At 41.5% G+C, this 25,822-nt stretch overlaps 1 protein-coding gene across 1 annotated transcript in view; it reads left to right on the forward strand.

Annotated features, from left to right (window-relative positions):
- Positions 1–25,822, forward strand: part of ITGB6 (integrin subunit beta 6) — an 84,634-nt gene that overhangs the window by 22,442 nt on the left and 36,370 nt on the right. Inside the window, exon 9 of the mRNA XM_052661669.1 lies at positions 23,833–23,922. Within this exon, the coding sequence (XP_052517629.1) occupies positions 23,833–23,922 (90 nt within the window). The remainder of the gene's footprint in view (positions 1–23,832; positions 23,923–25,822) is intronic.

Genomic DNA, 25,822 nt, shown 5'->3' on the forward strand with positions numbered 1-25,822 from the left:
CAAATGCCATGAATTGGGGTACTAGCAAATGATTTATTCCTAATGCACAGTTTCACTGAGAAGCAGGAACGTCTTCAGTCTGAGTCCTAGAAAAAGTAGAGAAAATAGGTGTCTGTTACATTGCTTGTACCTTCTATGCAGAAGCTTCAAATACTCCTAAATTCAAAGTCTGATCTCCCATTCCTTTGAAAGGACCTCTTAACTTGCTTGATAACTTCACAGAGCTCAGGAAATGCTGAGATTATTTCACAGAGGCTTTGATTAAATGCCACTCACTGCTAAGGACGATGCAGCCAGCTTCCAGCAGGTTCTGTAGAAAGGCTCCACGAGGAGATCCCATCTTGCATTTTTAATGAGAAGAGGGCTTTGTGCACCAGGTGAGACTGCCTTCTGCTGAAAACCAAGGAAGTCCGTTGCAATCAAGCTACACACCCGAGGGCTTTGTTCTACTCAAAGACTATGTGGGTTCACCTGATCTGGGCATTTTCTTAAGGCTTTTTAGTATGCGATACTTGTTTTCAGTGGTTTTAAGTAGTAAAGTTGCTGTAAAAGTTTTTTTTTTTTAAACTCCAAATACAATAGTGAGTCTATTCTACCTTTGATTCCTAAAGCTAGAGTGAGAGGACTCTGGGGGTCACCACGCCTTTTCTAAAGTTGAGCTTCTGTTTAGAAAGAGGAGGGGGAGTTGCACCATGTTCTTAAAAGGGGGATCTGGGAAACACAACTGATAATCATGAGGACAGACTCCCATAACTCACTTTGGTAATAGTCTTTAAGACTCACAACTCATTTAAATGCCTCCTCAAGATTGCCATTAAAAAGACCCAGCAAGATGAAAAATGACGGTGGCAAAACAGAATCTGTCGGATTTAAACAGGTTGCATCCACCATTCCCCAGTTGCAAAGGAAATGATCATTTCCAAGGAAAACACCAGATTAGAGCCTGCCTCTGATGTTACAGCAGGACGTTTATTCGCCTGCCTACTAATCTCATTACGAGGTGAATTTATGTTCCATTGTGATCTGCGGTTTTTACCATCTAGGCTCCACTAAATTCAGAAGGACATTTTCAGGGAGCCGTGCAGGGGACAGTCAGCAGCCCATTTTGTGACTCTAACCCTTTCATTATTTTATTTTTATTTTGATGGACTCATCATTTCCTCTTCAGGTAGCAGGTTGCAGCCTGATCTAGAGATAATGACAGCAACCCTGCACTTCCCTGAAGGCTTCACACAGCATGAAAATGCTGATCTCTTGTTTTATTGATAATGAATACTGAAAATAGACCAATAATGACTTGGGTTGCCTTTCCATTTAAATCTCTTAGAAGGAGCCCTGTGTGTGCAGGAGCCCTGTGTGACCTAATGTTTGGATAGCTGTGATAGCAGCAACGTAACTACCAAAGAATCATGGAAAAATAAAACCAGAGATAGGATAAATAAAAGAGCTAAGTGGTTGGGTCTAATGAAAATTCCAGGAGGCAATCTGTTTGCCCTTGTTGTGTTCAGCATAGTTGTGTGCACATACACCCCAGGAAGGGGCTGGGTCAGGTTCAATGGCACCCGTCATGCAGAAAATAAAGATTTGTGTTGCCTATTCATGGAATGCAGGGGCAAAAATGGCTATTTTTTCGATGATTTGTGTAAGATGCTTTGGACTGCCCAGGTGTGTAGTATCACTGTGCTTTGTGGGAACAGTGATGAGCAAACTGTGGGAAAGTATAGTAAGCAATTCTGTCTTCAGATCAGTATGACTGCAGTGTGCACTCAGACTCCAGCAAACAGATGATTTTGAACAAACTTATTATTATGAATAGTTTTCTGTTTGTCCAATTACAGGGTTCAAAAGATAATGATAGATAATAGGCTGAGCAGTAGGTAGTATATTACATTCTACTGCTAAATACCATTTTGAATCGGGATTCAATTACTCAAGCTTTAAAAAAAAATTTTGTTGCCGCCTCTGTTGTTTTCAAATATTTACTGTTAATTTACATCAATTTAGCATCAGGCTACTAAACTCCAACTACCTAATTTGACTAGTCTTTCCTTCCTAATGAGATATTGAGAGAAAAGCAATTAAATTAGCATTTTTGACTACATTGTCAAATCCTGTTATTAATCACGTAGAATTATTTGCAAGACTTTAAAATGTCCCATTATCTTTCAAAACATCTACCTCTGACTGGAGAAGAAGAGTTTTATAGTGCTAATTTTCATTATATATAACTATATGACCTGGTATTTATGATGTAATGTTGAAAAAGCAGTTAGAAAGTAAATAAGATGTATTGGTAAAAGACACTTTCAGTTCACCCACTAATATCTGAGGCCACTAATTGACGTCCTTGTGGTTATTAGGACAGAGTGATGTGTTTAAAGGGCCTTCCCAATGGCTCAGCAGTAAGCAATCCACCTGCAATGCAGATGTGGGTTCAATCCCTGGAAGATTCCCTGGAGAAGGAAATGGCAACCCACTCCGGTATTCTTGCGTGGAGAATCCCATGAACAGAGGAGCCTGGCAGGCTACAGTCCATGTTCAGTTCAGTTCAGTTCAGTCGCTCAGTCGTGTCCAACTCTTTGCGACCCCATGAATCGCAGCACGCCAGTCCTCCCTGTCCATCACCAGCTCCCGGAGTTCACTCAGACTCACGTCCATTGAGTCCGTGATGCCATCCAGCCATCTCATCCTCGGTCGTCCCCTTCTCCTCCTGCCCCCAATCCCTCCCAGCATCAGAGTCTTTTCCACCTCTTCGCATGAGGTGGCCAAAGTACTGGAGCTTCAGCTTTAGCATCATTCCTTCCAAAGAAATCCCAGGGTTGATCTCCTTCAGAATGGACTGGTTGTATCTCCTTGCAGTCCAAGGGACTCTCAAGAGTCTTCTCCAACACCACAGTTCAAAAGCATCAATTCTTCGGTGCTCAGCCTTCTTCATAGTCCAACTCTCACATCCATACATGACCACAGGAAAAACCATAGTCTTGACTAGATGGACTTTAGTCGGCAAAGTAATGTCTCTGCTTTTGAATATACTATCTAGGTTGGTCATAACTTTTCTTCCAAGGAGTAAGCGTCTTTTAATTTCATGGCTACAGTCACCATCTGCAGTGATTTTGGAGCCCCCAAAAATAAAGTCTGACACTGTTTCCACTGTTTCCCCATCTATGTCCCATGAAGTGATGGGACTGGATGCCATGATCTTCGTTTTCTGAATGTTGAGCTTTAAGCCAACTTTTTTGCTCTCCTCTTTCACTTTCATCAAGAGGCTTTTTAGCTCCTCTTCACTTTCTGCCATAAGGGTGGTGTCATCTGCATATCTGAGGTTATTGATATTTCTCCCGGCAATCTTGATTCCAGCTTGTGCTTCTTCCAGTCCAGCATTTCTCATGATGTACTCTGCATATAATTTAAATAAGCAGGGTGACAATATACAGCCTTGACGTACTCCTTTTCCTATTTGGAACCAGTTCTAACTGTCCAGTTCTAACTGTTGCTTCCTGATCTGCATACAGATTTCTCAAGAGGCAGGTTAGGTGGTCTGGTATTCCCATCTCTGTCCATGGGGTGGCAAAGAGTTGGACACGACTGAATGGCTAAGTATACATGACGTGTCTAAAGCATGAGAACAGGGACCCAAACAGGTTGTTTTACCACCAAAAGGCCCTTCCCTCTGCAGGTAAAAAAGCCTTCTATAATCAGCTCTGTAAAGAGCAGAATGGATCTTACCCATCTTTCTGTTTAGGCTAATTCTCAATACAAAGTAGATTCTCAGTAAATATTTGTTGAATGAATTTCTTTTTTAAAAAAACTGCAATGCAAGCACTTCATATTATCTCAAATAGGGTCAAAATTTCTAAATAGGGATGTGGAGTTTTGTGTGACAAATGTCTGTCAAGGTCAAGGGAACCCCTGTACAAGAGCAGGTGGGAGTGCCTGACCCATCACTGTGGTCATCTGCGGCTCTGGCTATTCTTTCTCCATCCTTCCACTTTGGATCCAGATGGTACCAGAGAGGGGAAGGAACACTCTGTCAGTCTTGGGACCACCTTGTAGAATAAGCTCCAGAGCCTTCTTGTGTGTGTGCTAAGTCACATCAGTCGTGTCTGACTCTGGGATTCCACGGACTGCAGCCCACCAGGCTCCTCTGTCCATGAGATTCTCCAGGCAAGAATAGTGGAGTGGGTTGCCATTTTCTTCTCCAGGGGATCTTCCCAACCCAGGAATTGAACTCGAGTCTCTTATATCTCTTGCATTGGCGGGTGGGTTCTTTACCACTAGTACCACCTGGGAAGCCCCACCCCCATCCCCCAGCTTCTTTACTAGTCTGTGAAAGGAAACCCCCTGAGTGATTAACCACTTGATAGTCACTAATCTAGCAACAGCATGAAAGGTGCTGCAGTATGCTATGAGCCTGATATTTCAGAAGTATGGCTTTTGAAACATATGCAAGCTTCAGTTTTTCAGGAACCAAAAACCCAGTTTTAATTTCACTCTTTCTTTCTTCTTTTCCCTCATCTTTTGAGTGTTTCACCACAGTAAGGGAGTTGAAAGAAGGCAGAGAAATTAGGGAGGGAGAGAAAACAAAAATTGACCCTTTGCCATTTGTTAGCCTGTTCTATCGTTGTTTGGTTTTATAATATCCTCTGCTGAAAAAGATCGAAACAAATTTACTCCAGTGAAAATCCCTATATCACTAGCCTCAGTTTTAACTAAATAGACTGGACCAGATGACCTCCAGCTTTGGCAGTCAATGACTCTGCACCTGGAGGTGGGGGGATCACCACAAATTCCAATGATTTATACACAGATAAAGGACAGCTAATTGTAACATGGCTAATTTCAGGGAATGGTCTAAAACATTGTTCTTTATCTATCAACCCCATCCTGTAGTGGGGTATTCCAAGTTCATGCTTTTAGTAAAAATATAATCATCTAGGAATTAAAAAGATGACTTTCTGAATTATGAGTTGATAATTTGCTCTTAATTCAAGGGTAATAGAAAAGGGTCTTGATTTCTCTTTGTTCAGTGGTGCATGCATGCTCAGTCACTTCAGTTGTGTCTGACTCTTTATGACCCTGTGGACTATAGCCTTCCCGGCTCCTCTGTACACGGGATTCTCCAGGCAGGAATACTGGAGTGGGTTATCATGCCCTTCTCCAGGGGATCTTCCCGACCCAAAGACCTAACCCTGGTCTCCTGCATTAGCAGCTGGGTTCTTCATCACTAGCACAACTAGCCCTTGTTTGAAGGTACCTGGGAATAAAGACAAAGGAGAGCCAGTTGCCCACACTTTCCTTATTAATTAACACCCTCTCAGAGAGGGAATATTTGGAAATAAAAACTCATGTCCTTGGATTATCAGGGTGAATTGGGTAGAAGTATTTTACAGATTAATTAATAAGATAGAAACATGAAAAATCGTCAGTAGTTACCCCCTAGATTACATAATTTTCTTCTGAAGAGCTCAAAGACTTATAATTCAGAAAACACACACACACACACACACACACACACACACACACACACACAGAAAAAGAGATACAGATTGAAAACCAAGGTTTTAATGAGCTGCCCTCTTAGGCCCATCCATATAGAACTATGGAATTTCATCAATACAAGGTCTAAATATATTAAAAGTACACAATACCCAGAATGTCTAACATTGAGAGAACCAACATGCTATTTACCATAGTCATTCATTCATTCATCAAACATCCAGGAGCCAGGCCAGGGCTGGTGACTAGAAAGAAAAAGACACAATGCCTGCCTCAAAAAGCCCTATAGAGCATTAACAAACTCATAGCCAATGATTTACCTAAAGAGCACAACATTTTAGAGACCCCCAAGGGAGAGTTTTTCTGAGGGGGCAGAGTTTCACATCAATGTTTTTAACTCTTTCCTAGTCACCAGCTTTGTTAGGAGGGACAGCAAATTGATTGGCAAACATAAAACGACCTTTGATGTTAAGGGTACCATTGGAACTGAGGGCCAGAGAGGATCAGTAACTATGACCATGAGAATAAATGAGAAGGTTTGCTGAGGGCGTATTAGGTGGCTGCTGCGGGTCACTTTCATGCATTGGAGAAGGAAATGGCAACCCAATCCAGTGTTCTTGCCTGGAGAATCCCAGGGATGGGGGAGCCTGATGGGCTGCCATCCAAGGGGTCGCACAGAGTTGGACACAACTGAAGCAACTTAGCAGCAGCAGCAGTGGTTAAGTATTTTAACTCACTTTATTATTTAATCTCCTTTTTACTGCTATGTTCTGTGTGCTGTGCCTTGTCACTCAGTCACATCTGACTCTTGCAACCCTGAGGACTCTAGCCCACCAGGCTCCTCTGTCCATGGGGATTCTCCAAGCAAGAATATGGAAGTGGGTGGCCATCCCTCCTCCAGGGTATCTTCCCAACCCAGGGATCAAACCCAGGTCTCCCAAATTGCAGGCGGATTCTTTACTGCCTGAGCCACCAGGGAAACCCAAGAATACTAGAGTGGGTAGCCTATCCCTTCTTCAGGGGCACTTCTTGACCCAGGAATCAAACCAGGGTCTCCTGAATTGCAGGTGGATTCTTTACCAGCTAAGCTACCTAGGAAATCCCTTTTTACTGCTATAGTACCCAAAATAATTCAAAAGCAAGTTGCATGTGAGAGCCAGGATTTGAACCCAGAGAATCTGAGTCAGCCCCAACCACTGAGGTAAGTCACAATTGAACCTGGGTTTTTGCGGTGAAAGAGCACACCCATTCCTAGCTATCAGGCCAGGAGAGGAGCAGCCGTTTCCCACAGTAAACGACTTTGAAAGTCACTGAACTGTAAGAGCACAGAGCACAAGGAGACGGCAGAGCATTTCCTGCAAACGGCAGAGATCTCAAGGCCAGGGAACTTTGGATTTTACTTACTGCTGCTAACTTAGACAAACAGAGCAATCTGCAGATGTGTGGGCTTGAAAACAGAGACACATTTGGATTCTGCCTTGTGTGTTATTTAAGCTCTGAGCAATAAGAATGGATCCCACAGCTAGAGAGTTTATGCCATTGGCCACCCCACCCAAAACACCTAGTCTCTAAGGTAACCACCATCAAGGTCCTGGCCTGGTGGGGAAAAGCAGACACATGGTCTGACACAGGCTGTAGGTCTGTTATGACGATACCCTTCAAGTATATGGAAACAGAGTAACGCAATGAACACCCACATACCTACTGGCCAGCCTTCTTCAATCTTGACATTTTGCCACTATATTTGCTTCAGATATCTTACAGAAATAAAACATTCCAGAGAGCTTCCTAGGTTACACTGTGGTAAAGAATCTGCCTGCCAGTGTAGGAGACACAGGAGATGCAGGTTCGATCCCTGGGTCAGGAAGATCCCCTGAAGGAGGAAACAGCAACCCACTCCAGTATTCTTGCCTGGGAAATCCTCTGTCCATGGGATCCATGGGGTCACAAAGAATCAGACAAGACTGGGCCCCTGAGCGCACACATACAAAACATTCCAGACCCAGTTGCTTGCTGTGTAATTACTAACTCTGAAGCCACCTCCCTCTTTCCTTCCACAGGAGTCTCCAGTATCCTAAACTTAGTGTTTATCATTTCCATGTTTATTTTGAGTACTATTAAAAACATATGTCTACCCGTAACTAATTACATAGTTTGGGCTCACAAGTTAAATTTCATCTATATATTATTTCTACAGTTTGCCTTTTGATTCAGTGTTATGCTTTGGGTTTTTTAATTATGGTAAAACATACACAACATAAAATTTACCTTCTTATGGACTGAGTATATAGTTCTACGGCATTAAGTACATTTACATTGTGATGCTCGTTGTTCCTTTTTGAGGCTTATTCGTGGAGACACTAGAAGCTCTTTCTGTTCTACCGTTTTATATATTCCACTGTGTGTATTTACTGCAATATGTTCATTTGCAACTGAGGGCTTCAGATCATTTCTAGTCCAGCAAGTGTTACACTTGCTGCAGCCACAGACACCCTTGCGGGCATGTTCTCTGTTGAGGATGAACCTCTGAAAGTGAAGCCCCTGGGTCACAGGGGAGGGGCATCCTCAACCCTCCTGGGTGTATACAAGTTGTTTTCCAAGTGGTTCATCAGCTACTCTCCTGCCAGCAACATAGGAAGTAGAACTGTTAGTTGCATAGTCATGTCTGAGTCTTTGTGACCCCATGGATTATAGCCCACCAGGCTCCTCTGTCCATGGGCTTCTCCAGGCAAGAATACTGGATTGGGTTGCTATTGCCTTCCCCAGGGTATCTTCCTAACCTAAGGATAGAACCTGGGTCTCCTGCATTGCAGGCAGATTCTTTACTATCTAAGCCACCAGGGAAAGCCTAACAATGTGGGAGTGTAGGGGGAAAAGAAACAGAAAAAAGAAAAAGACACACATTAAATTACTGTTTTTTTGATGATAAAATTAATATGTTGTTTTTTTAAAAGAAGGGCATAGAGAAAAGCACAATGAAGAAACTAAAGATCACCCATAAACTCACCACTCGGACACAGCTAACCATTCTTGACATTTTAGAATAAGTCCTCTCTTTTGTCTTTACATACATTTACGTGCTTTAACATAATTGGCATAAGACTGTATACATTATGTTCAAATTTTTAGAATGCATTTGTATATTTACAGTCATAAAAATTAGACCACTTAGTTGTATCAAAAAACTGCTTTTATTAATAAGAATAACATTAGATGAAATCAAGGTAATTCTACAAGATTTTGAATCAGTGACTGCCAGATTTAAAGGGTGTATGTTTTCAAATAAAAATGAACTTGCTCCCCATCCCTAGCAGCTCCAGAAGGTCCACAGTTACTACACTTTTACCTACAGAATATGTTTTTACATATTCAAATGATTATTGCTGTTGTTCAGTTACTAAGTCATGTCTGACTCTTTGTGACCTCATGGACTACAGCATGCCAGGCTTTCCTGTCCTTCACCATTTCCCAGAGTTTGCTCAAATTCATGTCCATTGAGTCTGTGAGGCTATCTAACCATCTCATCCTCTGCCCCCTCTTCTACTTTGAATTCAAATGATACTTGGTTACTTCATTAAACATTCATGCAACATCTTCAATAGGAACAGCACATTATTTCTAGTACCTGTTTTCTTATCCCTGAAAGTGCCCTATCAATGAGGACATCTGTGAACAAATTCAGTTTCTTCATAGGCTCTTCTCCAGACTGCCAAGTGCCTACCCTTGGCTGCGTGACTACCCTTCCATTTCAAGGAAGGCCCACAGCATGCAGGAACTCAGTTACCTATCCATCTCCTGTAGCCTTTTCTATAGCTGCAGGTGGCCACCCTGTCTGTGCTCATGTGCTCAGTTGCTTCAGATGTGTCCAGCTCTTCGTGACTCTATGGACTGTAGACCACCAGGCTCCTCTGTCCATGGAATTTTCCAGGCAAGAACACTGGAGTGAGTTGCCATGCCCTCCTTCAGGGGATTTTCCTGACCCAGGGATCAAACCCATGTCTTATGCATCTCCTGCACTGCAGGTGGATTCTTTACTGCTGAGCCACCAGAGAAGCCCCTGTGTCTGTGGGGCTGGCCCAAGCTATAGTTATGCTGAAAGGAAGCTCACCCTGGCTTGCATCACCAGGCAGATTTTAATTGCACCTGTGTTTTGCGAAGAGTCAGACACAACTGAGCGACTGAACTGACAGAACTGAACTGATACGCTCATGACACAGCCTTTTACACAATTATAGAGGACTGTAAGGCACAAGGGACAAATTAAATTGATATCTCCCAGGCATAAGAAAAGTTTGATAGTATTATATATTTTTAACATTATGGCTGATTATCTGAAACAGCCCAAACATTGCTACAAAGTGGCCACTATTTGTTACAACATGGTTCAGTGTTTTGTTGCCCTTATAGACTTGAATCTTCAAAATGTAAACAGAAAATTTTTAAAACAGAAAATCTTGTTGAGCTTGAACAGTTTGGATGCATTTTATTTACTAATTCAGGGGTTGGCATACTTTTTCTCTAGGATTGCCAGATTTCACACATAAAAATACAGGATATCCAATCAAATTAGAATTTCAAATAAACAACAAATAATTTTTTATGTTTTAGTATGTTCCATGCAATATCTGGGCTACATACTAAAAGTTTTGGAAGAATTACTAAAAGAAAAATGGAGAATTATGTACAGCATTGGGGAATAATGGAAGAGAAGAGTGTGGAACCTTACTTCTGTAGGATCTTCAGGGAATATCCTTTTTAAGAAATGATTACAAATAAAGCTGCAACCTGAAGGACTGTGTATACAAGCTCACAACCTGATGTGAGCTGGGGTAGAAGGGGATGGAGTGGGAAAGGTAGGCTAAAGCCAAACTCCTCAGTCTTGAAAGCCAAGGAAAGTAAGCATAGTGTTATTCCATGGGTAGGAGGCATTCGAAAACACCACTTTTGTTGTTGAGCAGAAAATAGATGTCACAGGTATATGTTAGATTGAGAATCCCATATGGATTATGTGTGTACAGTTTTAAAATCATGGCACCTTTATTTTCCAAATTGCCAAAGCTCTTCCTGGAAACCTTCTCCTGACAACAAGAATGATATGGACAGGCCATTCTATACCAAGCATTCTTAAACTTTAGCTCTCATTAGAATCACCTAAAAACTTTCTCAAAACCCAAGGTCTGGGCCACACTGTGATCCAATTAAATCAGTATCTTAGGAGACCCAAGCATCAGTATTTTTAAAAGTCTCTCTCGGTATCTCCAGTCACCCAGAGAGTCTGTTAAAATATAGAATTTTATTTAGGAAGTCTGGGCTGGGACTTCAGATTTTGCATTCTTTTGTTTCCTTAAAAAAAATGGCATGTAACTGACATATAACATTATATTAGTTTCAGATGTGTGATACAATTCAGTATTTTTATACACTGCCCACAGGGTTCACCACAATAAGTGTAGTTAACACCTGTCACCATACATAGTTACTAGTTTTTTTTTTTTCTTATGATGGAAAGTTTTTTGTTTTTTAAACTTTCTGTTTTGTATTGGAGTATAGCCAGTTCTGTCAAAAATGAACAGATCTCTGTTCATTTCCAAGGCAAACCATTCAATATCACAGTACTCCAAGTCTATGCCCTAATGAGTAATGCTGAAGAAGCTGAAGTTGAATAGTTCTATGAAGACCTAGGAGACCTTCTAGAACTAACATCCAACATAGATATCCTTTTCATTATAGGGGACTGGGATGCAAAAGTAGGAAGTCAAGAAACACCTGGAGTAACAGGAAAATTTGGCCGTGGAGTACAGAATGAAGCAGGGCAAAGGCTAATAGAGTTTTGCCAAGAGAACGCACTGGTCATAGCAAACACCCTCTTCCAACAACACAAGAGAAGACTCTACACATGGACATCCCCAGATGGTCAACACTGAAAGCAGATTGATTATATTCTTTGCAGCCAAAGATGGAGAAGCTTTATACAGTTAGCAAAAACAAGACCAGGAGCTGACTATGGCTCAGAGCATGAACTCCTTATTGCCAAATTCAGATTTAAATTGAAGAAAGTAGGGAAAACTACTAGACCATTCAGGTATGACCTAAATCAAATCCCTTACGATTATACAGTGGAAATGAGAAATAGATTCAAGGGGTTAGATCTGATAGAGTGCGTGATGAACTATGAACAAAGGTTCGTGATATTGTACAGGAGACAGGGATCAAGACCATCCCCAAGAAAAAGAAACGCAAAAAAGCAAAATGGCTGCCTGAGGAGGACTTACAAATAGCTGTGAAAAGAAGAGAAGCAAAAAGCAAAGGAGAAAAGGAAAAATATACCCATTTGAATGCAGAGTTCTTAAGAATAGCAAGTAGAGATAAGAAAGACTTCCTCACTGATCAGTGCAAAGAAATAGAGGAAAACAATAGAATGTGAAAGGCTAGAGATATCTTCAAGAAAATTAGAGATACCAAGGGAACATTTCATGCAAGGATAGGCTCAATAAAGGACAGAAATGGTATGGACTTAACATAAGCAGAAGATATTAAGAAGAGGTGGCAAGAATACACGTAAGAACTGTACAAGAAAGATCTCCACAACCCAGATAATCATGATGATGTGATCACTCACCTAGAGCCAGACATCCTGGAATGTGAAGTCAAGTGGGCCTTAGGAAGCATCACTACAAAGCTAGTGGAGGTAATGGAATTCCAGTTGAGTTACTTCAAATTCTAAAAGATGATGCTGTGAAAGTGCTGCAGTCAATATGCCAGCAAATTTGGGGAACTCAGCAGTGGCCACAGGACTAGAATATGTCAGTTTTCATTCCAATCGCAAAGAAAGGCAATGCCAAAGAATGCTCAAACTACTGAACAATTGCACTCGTCTCACGTGCTAGCAAAGTAATGCTCAACATTCTCCGAGCTAGGCTTCAATAACATGTGAACTGTGAACTTCCAGATGTTTAAGCTGGATTTAGAAAAGGCAGAGGAACCAGAGAACAAATTGCCAACATCTGTTGGATCATCAAAAAAGCAAGAGAGTTCCAGAAAAACATCTACTTCTGCTTTATTGAGTATGCCAAAGTCTTTGACTATGTGGATCACAAACTGTGGAAAATTCTGAAAAAGATAGAATACCAGACTACCTGACCTGCCTCTTGAGAAATCTGTATGCAGATCAGGAAGCAACAGTTAGAACTCGACATGGAATAACTGACTGGTTCCAAATAGGAAAAAGGAGTATGTCAATTGTATGTATATTGTATGTATATTGTCACCCTGCTTATTTAACTTATATGCAGAGTATATCATGAGAAACGCTGGGCTGGAGGAAGCACAAGCTGGAATCAAGATTGCAGGAGAAATATCAATAACCTTAAACATGCAGATGACACCACCCTTATGGCAGAAAGTGAGGATGAACTGAAGAGCCTCTTGATGAAGGTGAAAGAGGAAAGTGAAAAAGTTGGCTTAAAGCTCAACATTCAGAAAACTAAGGTCATGGCATCCGGTCCCATCACTTCATAGCAAATAGATGGGGAAACAGTGGAAACAGTAGCTGACTTTATTTTTCAGGGCTCCAAAATCACTGCAGATGGTGATTGCAGCCATGAAATTCAAAGACGCTTACTCCTTGGAAGGAAAGTTATGACGAACCTAGATAGCATATTCAAAAGCAGAGACATTACTTTGCCAACAAAGGTCTGTCTAGTCAAAGTTATGGTTTTTCCAGTAGTCATGTATGGATGTGAGAATTGGACTATAAAGAAAGCTGAGCACCAAAGAATTGATGCTTTGGAATTGTGGTGTTGGAGAAGACTCTTGAGAGTCCCTTGGACTGCAAAGAGATCCAACCAGTCCATCCTAAAGGACATCAGTCCTGAATATTCATTGGAAGGACTGATGTTGAGGCTGGAGCTCCAATACTTTGGCCACCTGATGTGAAGAACTGACTTATTTGAAAAGACCCTGATGCTGGGATAGATTGAAGGCAGGAGGAGAAGGGGATGACAGAGGATGAGATGGCTGGATGGCATCACTGATTCGATGGACATGAGTCTGAGTAAAGTCCGGGAGTTGGTGGTGGACAGGGAGGCCTGGCATGCTGCAGTCCATGGGGTCGCAAAGAGTCAGACATGACTGAGTGAGTGAACTGAACTTATAGCCAATTAACAATGTTGTGATAGTTTTAGGTGAACAGCAAATGGACTCAGCCATACATATACACGTATCTATTTTCCAAACTCCACTCCCATGATGGGAACTTTTAACATTTATTCTCTTAGCAACTTTCAAATATGCAATGTGAAATGAAAGTCTTTCAGTCATGTCTGACTCTTTGCAACCGCATTAACTATACAGTCCATGGAATTCTCCAGGCCAGAATACTCAAGTGGGTAGCTATTCCCTTCTCCAGGGGAATCTTCCCAACCCAGGGATCTAACCCAGGTCTCCTACAGTGCAGGAGGATTCTTTACCATCTGAGCCACCAGGGAAACCCCAAGTATGCAATACAGTATTATTAACAATAGTTACCACACCATTTCTTACATCCCATCACTTATTTATTTCATAACTGAATGTTTCTAACTTTTGACTCCTTCACCTATTTCACCCACACCCCCTCCTTCTTCCTCTGGCAACCACCAGCCTGTCTCTGAATCTATGACTCTGGCTTTTTTGTTTGTTTTGATTTGATTTGTGTGTTTGTTTTAGATTCCATATTTGTAAATGAAATCATATAGTATTTGTCTTTTTCTGACTTGTTTAACTTAGCATAATGCCCTCAAGGTCCATTCATGTAGCAAATGGCAAGCTTCTTTTTTTAAATTGCTGAGTAATATTCCATTGTATATGTATACAACATCTTCTTTATCCATTCATTCATTGATGGGCACTTAGGCTGCCTCCATATCTTAACTATTGTAATAATGCTGCAGTGAACGTGAGGTGCATGTATCTTTTCAAATTAGTGTTTTTATTTTCTTTGGATAAATACCCATAAGTGGAATTGCTAGATCATATGGTAGAAATAACTCCATGCATGTGTGGTCAATCAATCTATGATGAAGGAAGCAAGCATATGCAATGGGAAAAGGACAGTCTCTTCAATAAATGGTTCTGGGAAAACAGGATGTCCACATATGAAAGAATTAAAGTAGACCATTATCTTCTACTATACACAAAAATTAACTGAAGATGGATGAAAGACTTGAATGTGAAGACCTAAAACTGTAAAACTCCTAGAAGAAAACATAGGTAGTGAGCTACTCTTGAGATTAGTCTTGGCAGTAATCATTTGGACCTGACTTCAAAAGCAAAGGCAACGAAAGCAAAAGTGGACAAGTGGTACTACATCCACTCAAAGGCATCTACATAGCAATGGAAACAATCAGCAAAATGAAAGGCAACCAAAGAATTGAAGAAAAGTATCTGCAAACCATATTCCTGATAAAGGGTTAATATCTCATATTTTAAAAACTCATACAATTCAATAGTTTTTTTAAAATCTGATTTTAAAATGGACAGGGGGCTTGAATACATATATTTCCAAAGAAGATATGGCCAACAGGCACATGATAAGATACTCAACATCAGGAAATGCAAATTATCAGGAAAATGCAAATCTAAACAATAATAAGATATTACCTCACACCTGTTAGAAATAGCTAACATTAGAAAGAAAAGAAATAAGTATTGGTGAGGAGAAGGAGAAAAGAGAACCCCTGTGCACTGTTGGGGAGAATGTAAACTGGTGCAGCCACTATGGAAAAAAATATGGAGTTTTGCCCAAAAGTTTTTTAAGAAATGAGATTTTGCATCTCTCAGAAGCTTCCGATGCTACTGGTCTACCCAACCCCCCTCTTTGAGCAGAGAGGGCCATTAGGTTTTTAGCAGTCCTCATCTACCCAGACACCTGCTTTCTATTTTTCGGTCCCTTCATTGTGTTCCTACCAGCCATCCTTCAAGTTCTATTACCTGCTTTTTGGTCTGCAAAGCACATAGGCTGCTAGCTACTGAGCCCAACGTGTCTTCCAGCTTTAAAAGAAGCTTTCCAAAGCTTTGGGATTTGCATGTGCAATCCCTCCAAAAAGCAGGCTATCTTATTAAGAGAAGGTCTGAAGTATCCTCAGGAACAAACACTCAGTGTGCCCCTTTGTTCTCCCCGCCTCCATTCTCCAGTGGCTCTCTGTGCGTGTGTCTGTCTCAGAACAGTCACGCATGGTGGGCCCATTCGTCTCCCCTTATCGCTCTGTGACTGCTGCCTAGCACTCGTTCAGCTGTGCACTGCAGCTTCTCGGCTGACAAGATAATTACATTCCTGGGCAGACAGGGAGAAAGAGTGGGAGTGCTCAAAAGTTCCGAAGCCAACTACCTAGTCATTGCTGGTGCAGAATTCTAGATCAAGCACCTGATCTAATTAGCACACCCCCATCCCTGCCCGCCAGATTGCGGAAAGCTGACAATTAAAAGCCTAAAGGCAAACCAGGTATCGTGCAACTCAGAGATAGACATTCACGCTACCTTGTGCCAAAACGAATTACATATTCTTTTTGGAATCTTGGGTGTCCTAGTAACACAGTCGAGCCTCAGGGTAAACTTTTGCATAATATTGGGAGCCCTGTGTTTAGAACAGAAAAATAAAATCTCACAAGAATGAAAGACCTCTTGGGAAGAAATCCTTCTGATTACCTTCAGAAGGCCTTATTTCAGTCAAACCAGCTGGCCCCTAGCTCTGGGAGAAGCACACTGCCTGACAAAAGCAAGCCTCCATCCACAAAGAGCTGTTTTCCTTTGACCAGATAAATAGCGCAATACAGTCTACAGGGAAAAAACATGTTTTTTGCCTCTATGGTTTCATGACTTCCTACATTTCTTTCAAGATGTAGCCTTGAATTTGAAAGCGATTACAGCCACAACCCTTTCTCTTCCTTTCCCTCTACTTTGAGCAAGAAAGTGTTCTATAATCTCTAAGCCCCTATATATATATATAAGTACCAGCCATTATTGTCTTAACTTTCTAATGAGACAGCCCCTTCATGGCTGTTGGCATTTGCACAGTGAGCAAGGGGAGCCAAGCGAGCAATGGCTTTGAAGTCAAGATCCGTTTCTACCATGTATTAGTTCTGTGACCAGGCAAGGTACCCACTTCTCCAGCTAAAATGAAGGCTTAAAATCTTCAAAGTTAAAGAAATAAAAAGAGCCCTAGCAGAATGTTATGGGTTGAGTTAGGCCCTACCCCCAACTCCCAAAATATGTTAAAGTCCTAATATCTAGTACCTCAGTGTGACCTTGTTTGGAAATAGGGCCTTGTGGGTGTAATTAGTTGAGATGAGGCTATACCTGAGCAGGATGGATCCAGTAAGACTGGTGATCTTAGAGAGATGCAGAAGAGCAAGCACCAAGAGATGATGGAGGCAGATTTGGAGTAACAATCTACAAGTCAAGGAAAGCCATGAACTATCAACAACCACCAGGAGCTAGAAAGAGGCAAGGATAAGATTCTCCCCAACTGGTTACAGGAGCAGCATGAGGCACTTACTCTCAGACATCTGGCCTCTAGAACTGTGGAACAATTTTTGTTTGTTGTAAGTCACCAAGTTAGTGCTACTTAGTGACAGCAGCCCCAGGAAGCGAATGCACCCAGCTAATTTAGACTTTTTCATTAACTTCTGGCTCACCAATGATGTCTCTAGACCAGGAGAACCATTTCCAGGCACATATTGTCCGTGGTCTGGTCAAGAGAGCTAACTCCAGGGCAGAGCATGACAGGTGGGTCTAACTTGACTACTTCCTGGCTGGTTGACCTTGGCCAAGTTAACTAAACTCTCTGGGCCTCACTATCTTGGTATAATAATGGATATTATTGCAGATAATAATGATATCTAAGTACAATAATAGAGCTTCTGTGGAAATCTAAATAGATGACACTGTCAGGTAGGAACGTCAAGGCCACTTATTCTATCTCAGATCATAGTAGTTTAGTGGATCAGGCAAATTCTGGTTCCTTTATCCCCCTCAGCACTGTATGCTCATCACTCCAGACCAGTGAGCCATGTGGATGGAACTGAGGAGACAAACAATAGGATCCCCTCCTCAGCGCTCCTGCAACTTCCCTGAGGCCCATCCAGAGTCCTCAAAACAACAGATTCTCCAGGAGTCTTGAGTTTCTGAGGATGCAGGCGCCAAAAAGCAGGAGGTGCTTGGAGATGTCAGGAAGCTAGCTAGGACCGCTCCATCCTTTCACGAGGCCCCCTGAATTGGTAACTGCAGCTCAGGAGGACTCTGTCCTGAAACCAACTCCTGTGAAAGGTGTGAGGTTAACAAGCAAGTCAGGCTGTTCTGTGAATGCGGAGGAGTTTGCCCAGTGGACCCCTCCCTTAGGCCCACCCCCCAGGCAGAAGGAATCCTGGTAGAAGCTAATTATTCCCTGTGGCCAACACCCGAAAGGTCTGACACTACTTCAGAATTACTGGCATTTTCTCCAGTTTAGGTGACGTCTTGCTTCCCAGGTGGCGCCAGTGGTATAGAACCTGCCTGCCAATGCAGGAGACGTGAAAGGTGCCCAATTCGATCCCTGGGTCGCGAAGATCACTTGGAGGGGAGCAGGGCAACCCGCTCCAGTATTCTTGTGTGAGAAATCCCATGGACAGAGGAGCCTGGCGGGCTATGGCTCATAGGGTCACAAAGAGTCGGATGCGACTGAAGTGACTTAGCATGCATGCGTTGATGACCACCGAGAAGCATCGTCTTGACAACAGAATGTTCACCTCTCTGCGCGTTTTCTCATCTCAGAACACCCATATACTGTGGGTTTGTTTCTGCTATGTGGATGTACCTAAGAGCAGAACTGCTAGGTCAAGTTCAGCCATAGTAACTACTGCCAGTTTCCAAAGTGACTACTGCCTACCTGTTTAGGCTCCTGTGGGAAGCACGTGCAGGCACTGTCACTTTTTTCAGTTGTAGCCATTGTGGTGCATGCAGCCTGGCATCTCATTGTGGTTTCCACTTGTAGGCAGACGCTGTACCCACTGAGCCACCAGGGAAGCCCCCATTTATATTTATCTAATGATTAATGATACTGAACACTTTTTACATATTCTTTTGCCTCTTACACACACACACACACATATATATATATATTATATATATATATTTTGTTGTTGTTGTTTGTTTGTTTAAACTAAAAGAAGTCTTTTCCTTGCTGGTGTATAGGAGTTGTTTGGACATTCTGGTACCAAATCAGATTCATGTGTTATAGATACTTTCTCCCACTCAGCGGTTTCTTCTCATTCCCGTAAAGGCATCTTTTCAGAGCAGAAATTCTTTAATTTATTTATCTTTTCCTTTATGCTTTGGTGTAGGGCATGAAGTTATCTCCCCTGACTTCTATCTATAGTGAGAAAAGTCAAAACATTGGGTAGGCTTTTAGAGGAGGAGTAATGAGCTGATGGCTCAGATGGTAAAGAATCTGCCTGCAATGCAAGAGATGTGGGTTTGATCCCTGGATCAGGAAGATCCCTTAGAGAAAGGATTGGCAACCCACTCCAGTATTCTTGCCTGGAAAATCCCATGGAGAGAGGAGCCTGGTGGGCCACAGTCCATAGGGTCACAAAGAGCGACTAACACTGTTGCATTCTTTTTTTTTTTTTTCCACAATGACTGGGAGGTAGTTACTACAAGGGAGGATTCTAGGGGCTGATTGTGTTCTATTTCTTGATCTTGGTAGTTACACTTGCTTGTTTACTTTTTAACTATTCAGTGAACTATATACTTATTCCTTGTATGTTGTGTATATATTATACTGCTACTAAAGTTGTGAGAGAAGGAGAGAGAAAATGTACAACAGAGATTTTGCACAAACAGAAAATGCACGAACAGAAAGAGATTTTAAGATAATGACCAAAAAGAAAATACAGTGAAAGACTAGAGAAAATATTTGTAAACAGTATATATAAGCTCATAGATTCTTAATCTTATAAGCTGACCTTGTAATAAATATATTTTAGCAGGAAAACATTTAGTAGGTATAGTTAAAGAATGAGAACAGTGGCATTGGTTAATCCTATAATGTTGAAAATAAACAGGGCTGAGTGTAAAATCCCTCTGTATTAATGAGGCTCCACAGAAAGAGTTAAGCAAGCCTGAAGAGAAGCAGCAGGTTGCTCTAAATATTTGGTTTTACAAATTCTTTTTTTAAATGCTACTAGCAGATAGATGGCAAGTTGACTTCTGGCTTCTCATCCTCTGCTATGTGCATGCTAAGTCACTTCAGTCGTGTCCGATTCTTTGCAACCCCATGGATTGTAGACTGCCAGGCTCCTCTGTCCATGGGATTCTCCAGGCGAGAATACTGGAGTGGGTTGCCATGACTTCCTCCAGGGGATCTTCCTGACCCAGGAATTGAACCTGCATCTCTTCTGCCTCCTACATTGGCAGAGGGTTCACTAGCACCAGTGGGGAAGCCCCCTTCCTCCGCTAAGGAATATTATAGTGTGGTCTGTACAAAATGGTGCAGATGAGTCTGAGGTGGTGAGGAACCCAGGACACAACAGCAGAAATGTCACAAGAGAAGGATATATGGGTCCAGGAGAGTCACCACCAAAGGCAAAAACCCATCACGATGTCCAGCAAGGATAGAGCTAATAATAAACCATATCGAAGAACAGAGCCAGGCTCTGAACCTGAAGATGAGCGTTAACCCAACAGGAAGTGCCATCAAAGCGGTAGCGGCAGCCCCTTCGGGAGCCGCCTCTCCCAAGGAGAGGACAGCAAGAGAGCGTCAAAAGCAGCCAAGGGGCAGCCAAGTCCTCAGCCCAAGTCTCCGAGGAGAATAACAACCCGATGGCCTATCCATGGTGACCTGGGGCGGCAGGTATGTGGATCTGTGGTTCCTCTGCCCTCGGGCAACCACAAGACCGCACCTGATAGCCAGTTCTGGCAGTCAGACACCCAGAGGCCCTGAACTTAAAGACGCTGTCTGAGAGTATCCCGATCTGTGCAGGTGTGAACTCAGGCACGGTCCTCTGAAGGCTTTGATGCCTGCCAGCTAAATCACTCTTTGTCCTTGTCTTATCCTCTACCCTTGACAGACAGGCGATTTCCAGGGAGCAAATGGAGACTGTTGGACAAAAAAATTTTTTTCTGAGATGGGGGCAAAGTAAGCCAAAAAGAAAAAAGTAGGGCTTGATGAAGGAAGTCAAGAAAATGAAGGTGAGCAGAAAAAGCCAACCTTGCAAACACGAGTGAGAAAAGCAACCTCAGGAACTCGTGGGTGGCATGGTGGTGAGGAAGAGGGGGAAATCCATAGTTAGGAAAATCCATGGACAGGTAACAGGGATCACAAGCCCAGGAAATCAGGCCCAAGCAGAGAAGTCTGCTTATCTAATCAGCTCATACAACCTTGTGTTTTCAGAGTTCACCATTTCTAATATCCAAGAGTTCTCTTTCCCAATCACACTGCTATAATTTTTCACATCCAGGCATGCAAAGTCACCCTTTTTCTAACATTAAACATGTTTAATCAGGGCAATTTATAATAGCACTTTAGAGTCTTAGTAAAAGAGAGGCATTTGACACATGATATTTACAGTAATCATACTACTACAAGATTTAAAGTGTAATTTTTTTTACAGTGTTAGATCAGAAAGCCAAATTGCCCACATCCTTAGTTAGTTATTTGCACTGCTTTTACAGGGAATCAGCATCCAGAAATTAATTAATAGTCTTCCTCTCCACAATGATCAGTGTCATCCCTGGGTACTACTAGCTGCCAACTCCTTTGTACCCTCGCTCTGGTGGCAATCAGCAAATGCTATTAACGTTAAACCACTTGTCCTGACAGCCAAAAGTCAAATGTCATCCACAGGCAGGATCATAATTATGCTTTAGGAAGTGGATGGATTTGGCTTTGTTAACCAAGAATTAACTCCAAATCTGGAGGCCACTTGAACTAGTGCTTCTAGAAAATATTCATTATATATTGGCCTTGGGGATGCCAGGACATTTTTCAAGGATAACAGCTTCATGCAGAGCTAAAGGCCTTGGAATTCTTTGTCAAATGGCTCTAAACCTTTCTTTGACAAGCTCTAAAGATTCCCTCTACCTTCTCTTCTGGGACCAGTCAAATTTACACACATTCCAGCTCCACTTGAGTGAAATCCAAGTTCCCATTTAGGTATCTGCTAACCACAGTTCTCATGCTTCATGGCCCTTTTGACATGTGTTTATTTGAAAAGGTAAGTCGATGAACCGGTGCCTTCCTCATCTTTGACAAGTTCTACCTGACTTGGGGAAACCAAAGGGGGCCCCATTCAACAAGCAGTGATGCAGAGAACCAGCTTACCTGGATGATTACCCACAGCCGCCTCAATAATAAAATGCAGATCAAAACAGACGGACAACTGATACTCTTTTAAGAGTTCAGATTTCCATCCACTTCAAACTTAAACACAATCACAAACGGTGAAATTAGTAGGACATGACAAAACCCACAAATTAAAACCAAAGCTCATTTTCCCGTATACACGGAGTAGAAGGTTTGGATTTAACCTGGGTGCCCACCTCTAGTGGGAGACCTCCCACATCAGCTAGGCTTCATTTGTTCCTCTCTTTGATTCCCTTTGTCTTGATTGATTTATTTAGCATCATGATTATAATTAATAATAAAAATTAATGTAATTTGTGCTCAGTTACTTCAGTTGTGTCCAACTCTTTGCGACCCTATGGCCTACATAGCCCACCAGGCTTCTCCATCCATGGGATTTTCCAGGCAAGAATACTGGCATGGGTTGCCATGCCCTCCTCCAGGGGATCTTCTTAATCCAGGAATCAAACCCATGTCTTCTGTGTCTTCTGCATTGCACCAGATTCTTTACTGCTGAGCCACTGGGGAAGCCCCAATTCTAATTTAGTTTCGTGCATTTTTAAAACTACTTAAATGAGGTAGGGTGTTACTATGTTTGAACCATAGGAAATGCCCTAAATTCTTCACTCAAAGCTTATTTCTCTTTTTTCCCTACAATTATAATAAATTCAGTCATTTAATTTCACAGCACACAAATACTTTAGAAGAGAACAGCTGACAAAATGAGTGATTGTTTCTTCTTGATGTAGCACAGCATATTAAGCCCACTTAATAGATATTGCTGAATGCAATAGCAAATGAATGAATGACTTGGTAGGTGAGTGACACCTTACAGCTTAACAAGAAGACAGAAACTATTTAAAAACAAAAGAAACAAAAGCACAGAGAGTGGGGTCCATTTGGTAAGGGTGTGATCCATCTCTAAATTTTAGAAGTCTTTGATGATTATAGAATTATAGTTAATATTATAAGTATGACTATTTAGTCAAGAAAAATGTCAAGGTATGCTTGAATGTCTTGATTTAAGAAGACAGAAGTCTGTCCTATATATTTTAAGAAAATTTTTGTTTGAAAACAGTTTTAAAGCAGAAACTTAAGGAAGGGACAATTTTCAGCAGTCTAGAAAATTGCTTTCTTTGCAATGCTTCACTCCTTAGCCATGTTTGATACCTGAAGGGTTGAACTAATACAGTGAATTCTCCTCTGGTGGGAACGACATCTCAGGGGAAGGAATGTACATGGAGAATGCAGATGGTTTAGAGCTAAGTGCTGATTCACACAATCCTCACGAGTGAGGAGCGATTCCAGCCCACTCCAGTACGGTGCTGACATCCCTAAGGGAGTACTCATTACTGCTAGGAAAGGAGGAGTTAACAGCAAGCATTCAAACAATTCACTCCTTTGCTCTACGGACAACTGACAATGACTGACAAGGAAGACCTCTGGGCTGATTGACCTGAGGGGTGGTCTGAGGGCAGTGAGGGACTCAAGTGACCCCAACCTTAGTTTCTGCAATGCTACAGAAAAAAAAAATGGAAGACAGTTCCTGGTAGTGAGCTCAGAGCCCAACCTTAGTTTCTGCAATGCTACAGGAAAAAAAAAAAAAAAGGAAGACAGTTCCTGGCAGTGAGCGCAGAGCTTTTTAGAAAAAGGATGTTCCCCAAATCAAAAACATTATATACATGTTATTTCTATTTGGGACTTAACTCCTGTTGTGATGTTAATTACAGCCCTAGACTAAGGCCACCACAGACATTAGATTTCCCCGGCAGCAACTCTGGCCATTCATTTCCTGCTTGAGCTCGGGAAGCAGCAGCACGAGGCACAACTAGTTTCAGGACAAACACCGTTTATTATCAGGAACCTGTTTCTCCCGGCCAGTTAAATAGAGGTGATCTCAACCATAGGTTGAACCCCACGCTTAATGCTTCTCAGTTACAGTGAGCAAAGATTGACTTATTTTGTTTGTTTGTTTACAGAATTATGCAAAACTCATTCCTGGAGCTACAGTAGGGGTACTTCAGAAGGACTCTGGAAACATTCTCCAGCTGATCATCTCAGCTTATGAAGTATGATATTTTACTGTTGGGGTCTTTTTGCATTTATTTGATGTTTAAAAACTACGTTTCAGGTGGATAAATGCACTCTCCTTTGTTGGTAGAGATAGTTGGTAGAAAATCTCTCTGCATTAATGCAGCCAAAATGTAAATTTTGTTCACTTTATTTGCAGATATTTTTCCCAGAAGGTGGGGCAGAAGGTAGAAAACTCATAAACCTGATCATAAAATTAAGGTTGTTTTTATAGTAATAACCAACAGCAGCATTGTCACCTGCAGAATTTTAATTCTACTGAAAAGGCTTCATGAGTCATACAATTAAGCTTTCCTCTTCTCTGCCTAAAAAAAAAAAATTGTTTAAATTGCCAATGAATAACAGCTATGAGAACTAACTCCACAGGCTTAATGAGACTCCATCATAACTCAGGGGAAAACACAGCAAAACACATCAGGAACACTGCTTTGTAGATTCCCTGCTTTGAGGAATCAGGGAAATTTTCCATTAGTGTTATATCGTATACATACATTTTTAACTTTCTTTCTTTTTTTGCCTTGTCTTTGTAAATTAGTGCCTGAGGACAGAATTCTTCCCTTAAAATAAGATACATACCTACAGTGTTGCTCTGTTTTCTCTCTTTGTCTCCATTTCATAACCCAATCAACAGTGGGTGGCCTGTTGCCAACTCTTTTTATTTTGGTTCCTAAATATCACTATCAGCCCCTCTTTTGCTTTTCCTTACAAAGAAACACACATACAGACAAAAAGATGAAATTCTACATTAGGACAGGAATGAAAAAAATGACATTTTATAAAGCAGTAAAGCTCTCGTATTTGCTCCAAATGTCAGTTGCATAATAACAAATGAATAAAATGCTAATTTTTGATGTTTTAAAACTACAAATAAGTGATACACATGCACTGTATAACAATACTTAGCATATACAGAACCCGTGTTCCCTGACATTTCAGAATCACCTGGAATGCTTTTTTTAAAATAGGTGTGTCTAGATTCCTTTCACAAATGTCTTAGGAGAACTTTAAGGGGAGGAAGAGTGACATATTTTAAGAAACTCCCCACCCCAGTTTTTTTTGACATCACCCCACCAATTTTGAGACTCTAACAGGGGAAAGCAAGGTATTTTTTCTCAAAGACATTTTCTCAAAGAATAAAACACAGATGGTTCATTAAAGTTATGAGATGAGGGTGTTTTTAATTCATATCCTCAGAAACTTCAGTTTTCTTAGCTCACATCAAAAATTAATCACCATGTTAGTTCATGCTTGAAATTCTTCCAGACAGGAAAGCTTGTCAACAAAATACTATAAAAACCTTCCTCCCTCTCAAGCAATAAAGTTTTAATGTGTAGAATCAAATAAAATCACGTGGCAAACCTTCACTGTGTTAGAACACGCTCAATTTTCTTTAATTCAGGACTCTCAAAAATGCTGGCTACTAGCATCTTCACAGGAGGTAAGCAAATTATAAAACTGTGAATTGTCAAAAATATTTCCCCTCCCGTCTGACCAGCCCTGTCCAGGCCCCTGCTTGCTCTGTCAGAGTTTATGTCTCACTTTATGTCCCCAGTCACATAACTTACAGAGTAGTTGAAATCAAGACATCAAACATTTGAAGTGAATCTTGTGTTTTATTTTACTGTCTCAAAATGATGAAGTGTCTAAATCAAACAATTCTGCTCTGGAGTTATGGCTGAAACTCGATGAGTCACTATGAGGCACGCAGCAAATCTTGGCACTAGTTCACCTTGTTTTCTATTGTGTAATTTTTAAATGTATCCAAAAAGGACATGACTGAGTGACTGAACCGAACTGAACTGAAAAGGATTTTAAAACATGGGGACCCATGGACTGGATTTCTTCCCAACCTAGAGAAAGAGAGAGAAGGAAAGAGAC

Source organism: Budorcas taxicolor, chromosome 2 (assembly GCF_023091745.1).
Source record: "Budorcas taxicolor isolate Tak-1 chromosome 2, Takin1.1, whole genome shotgun sequence".
NCBI classification, from domain to species: Eukaryota; Metazoa; Chordata; class Mammalia; order Artiodactyla; family Bovidae; genus Budorcas; species Budorcas taxicolor.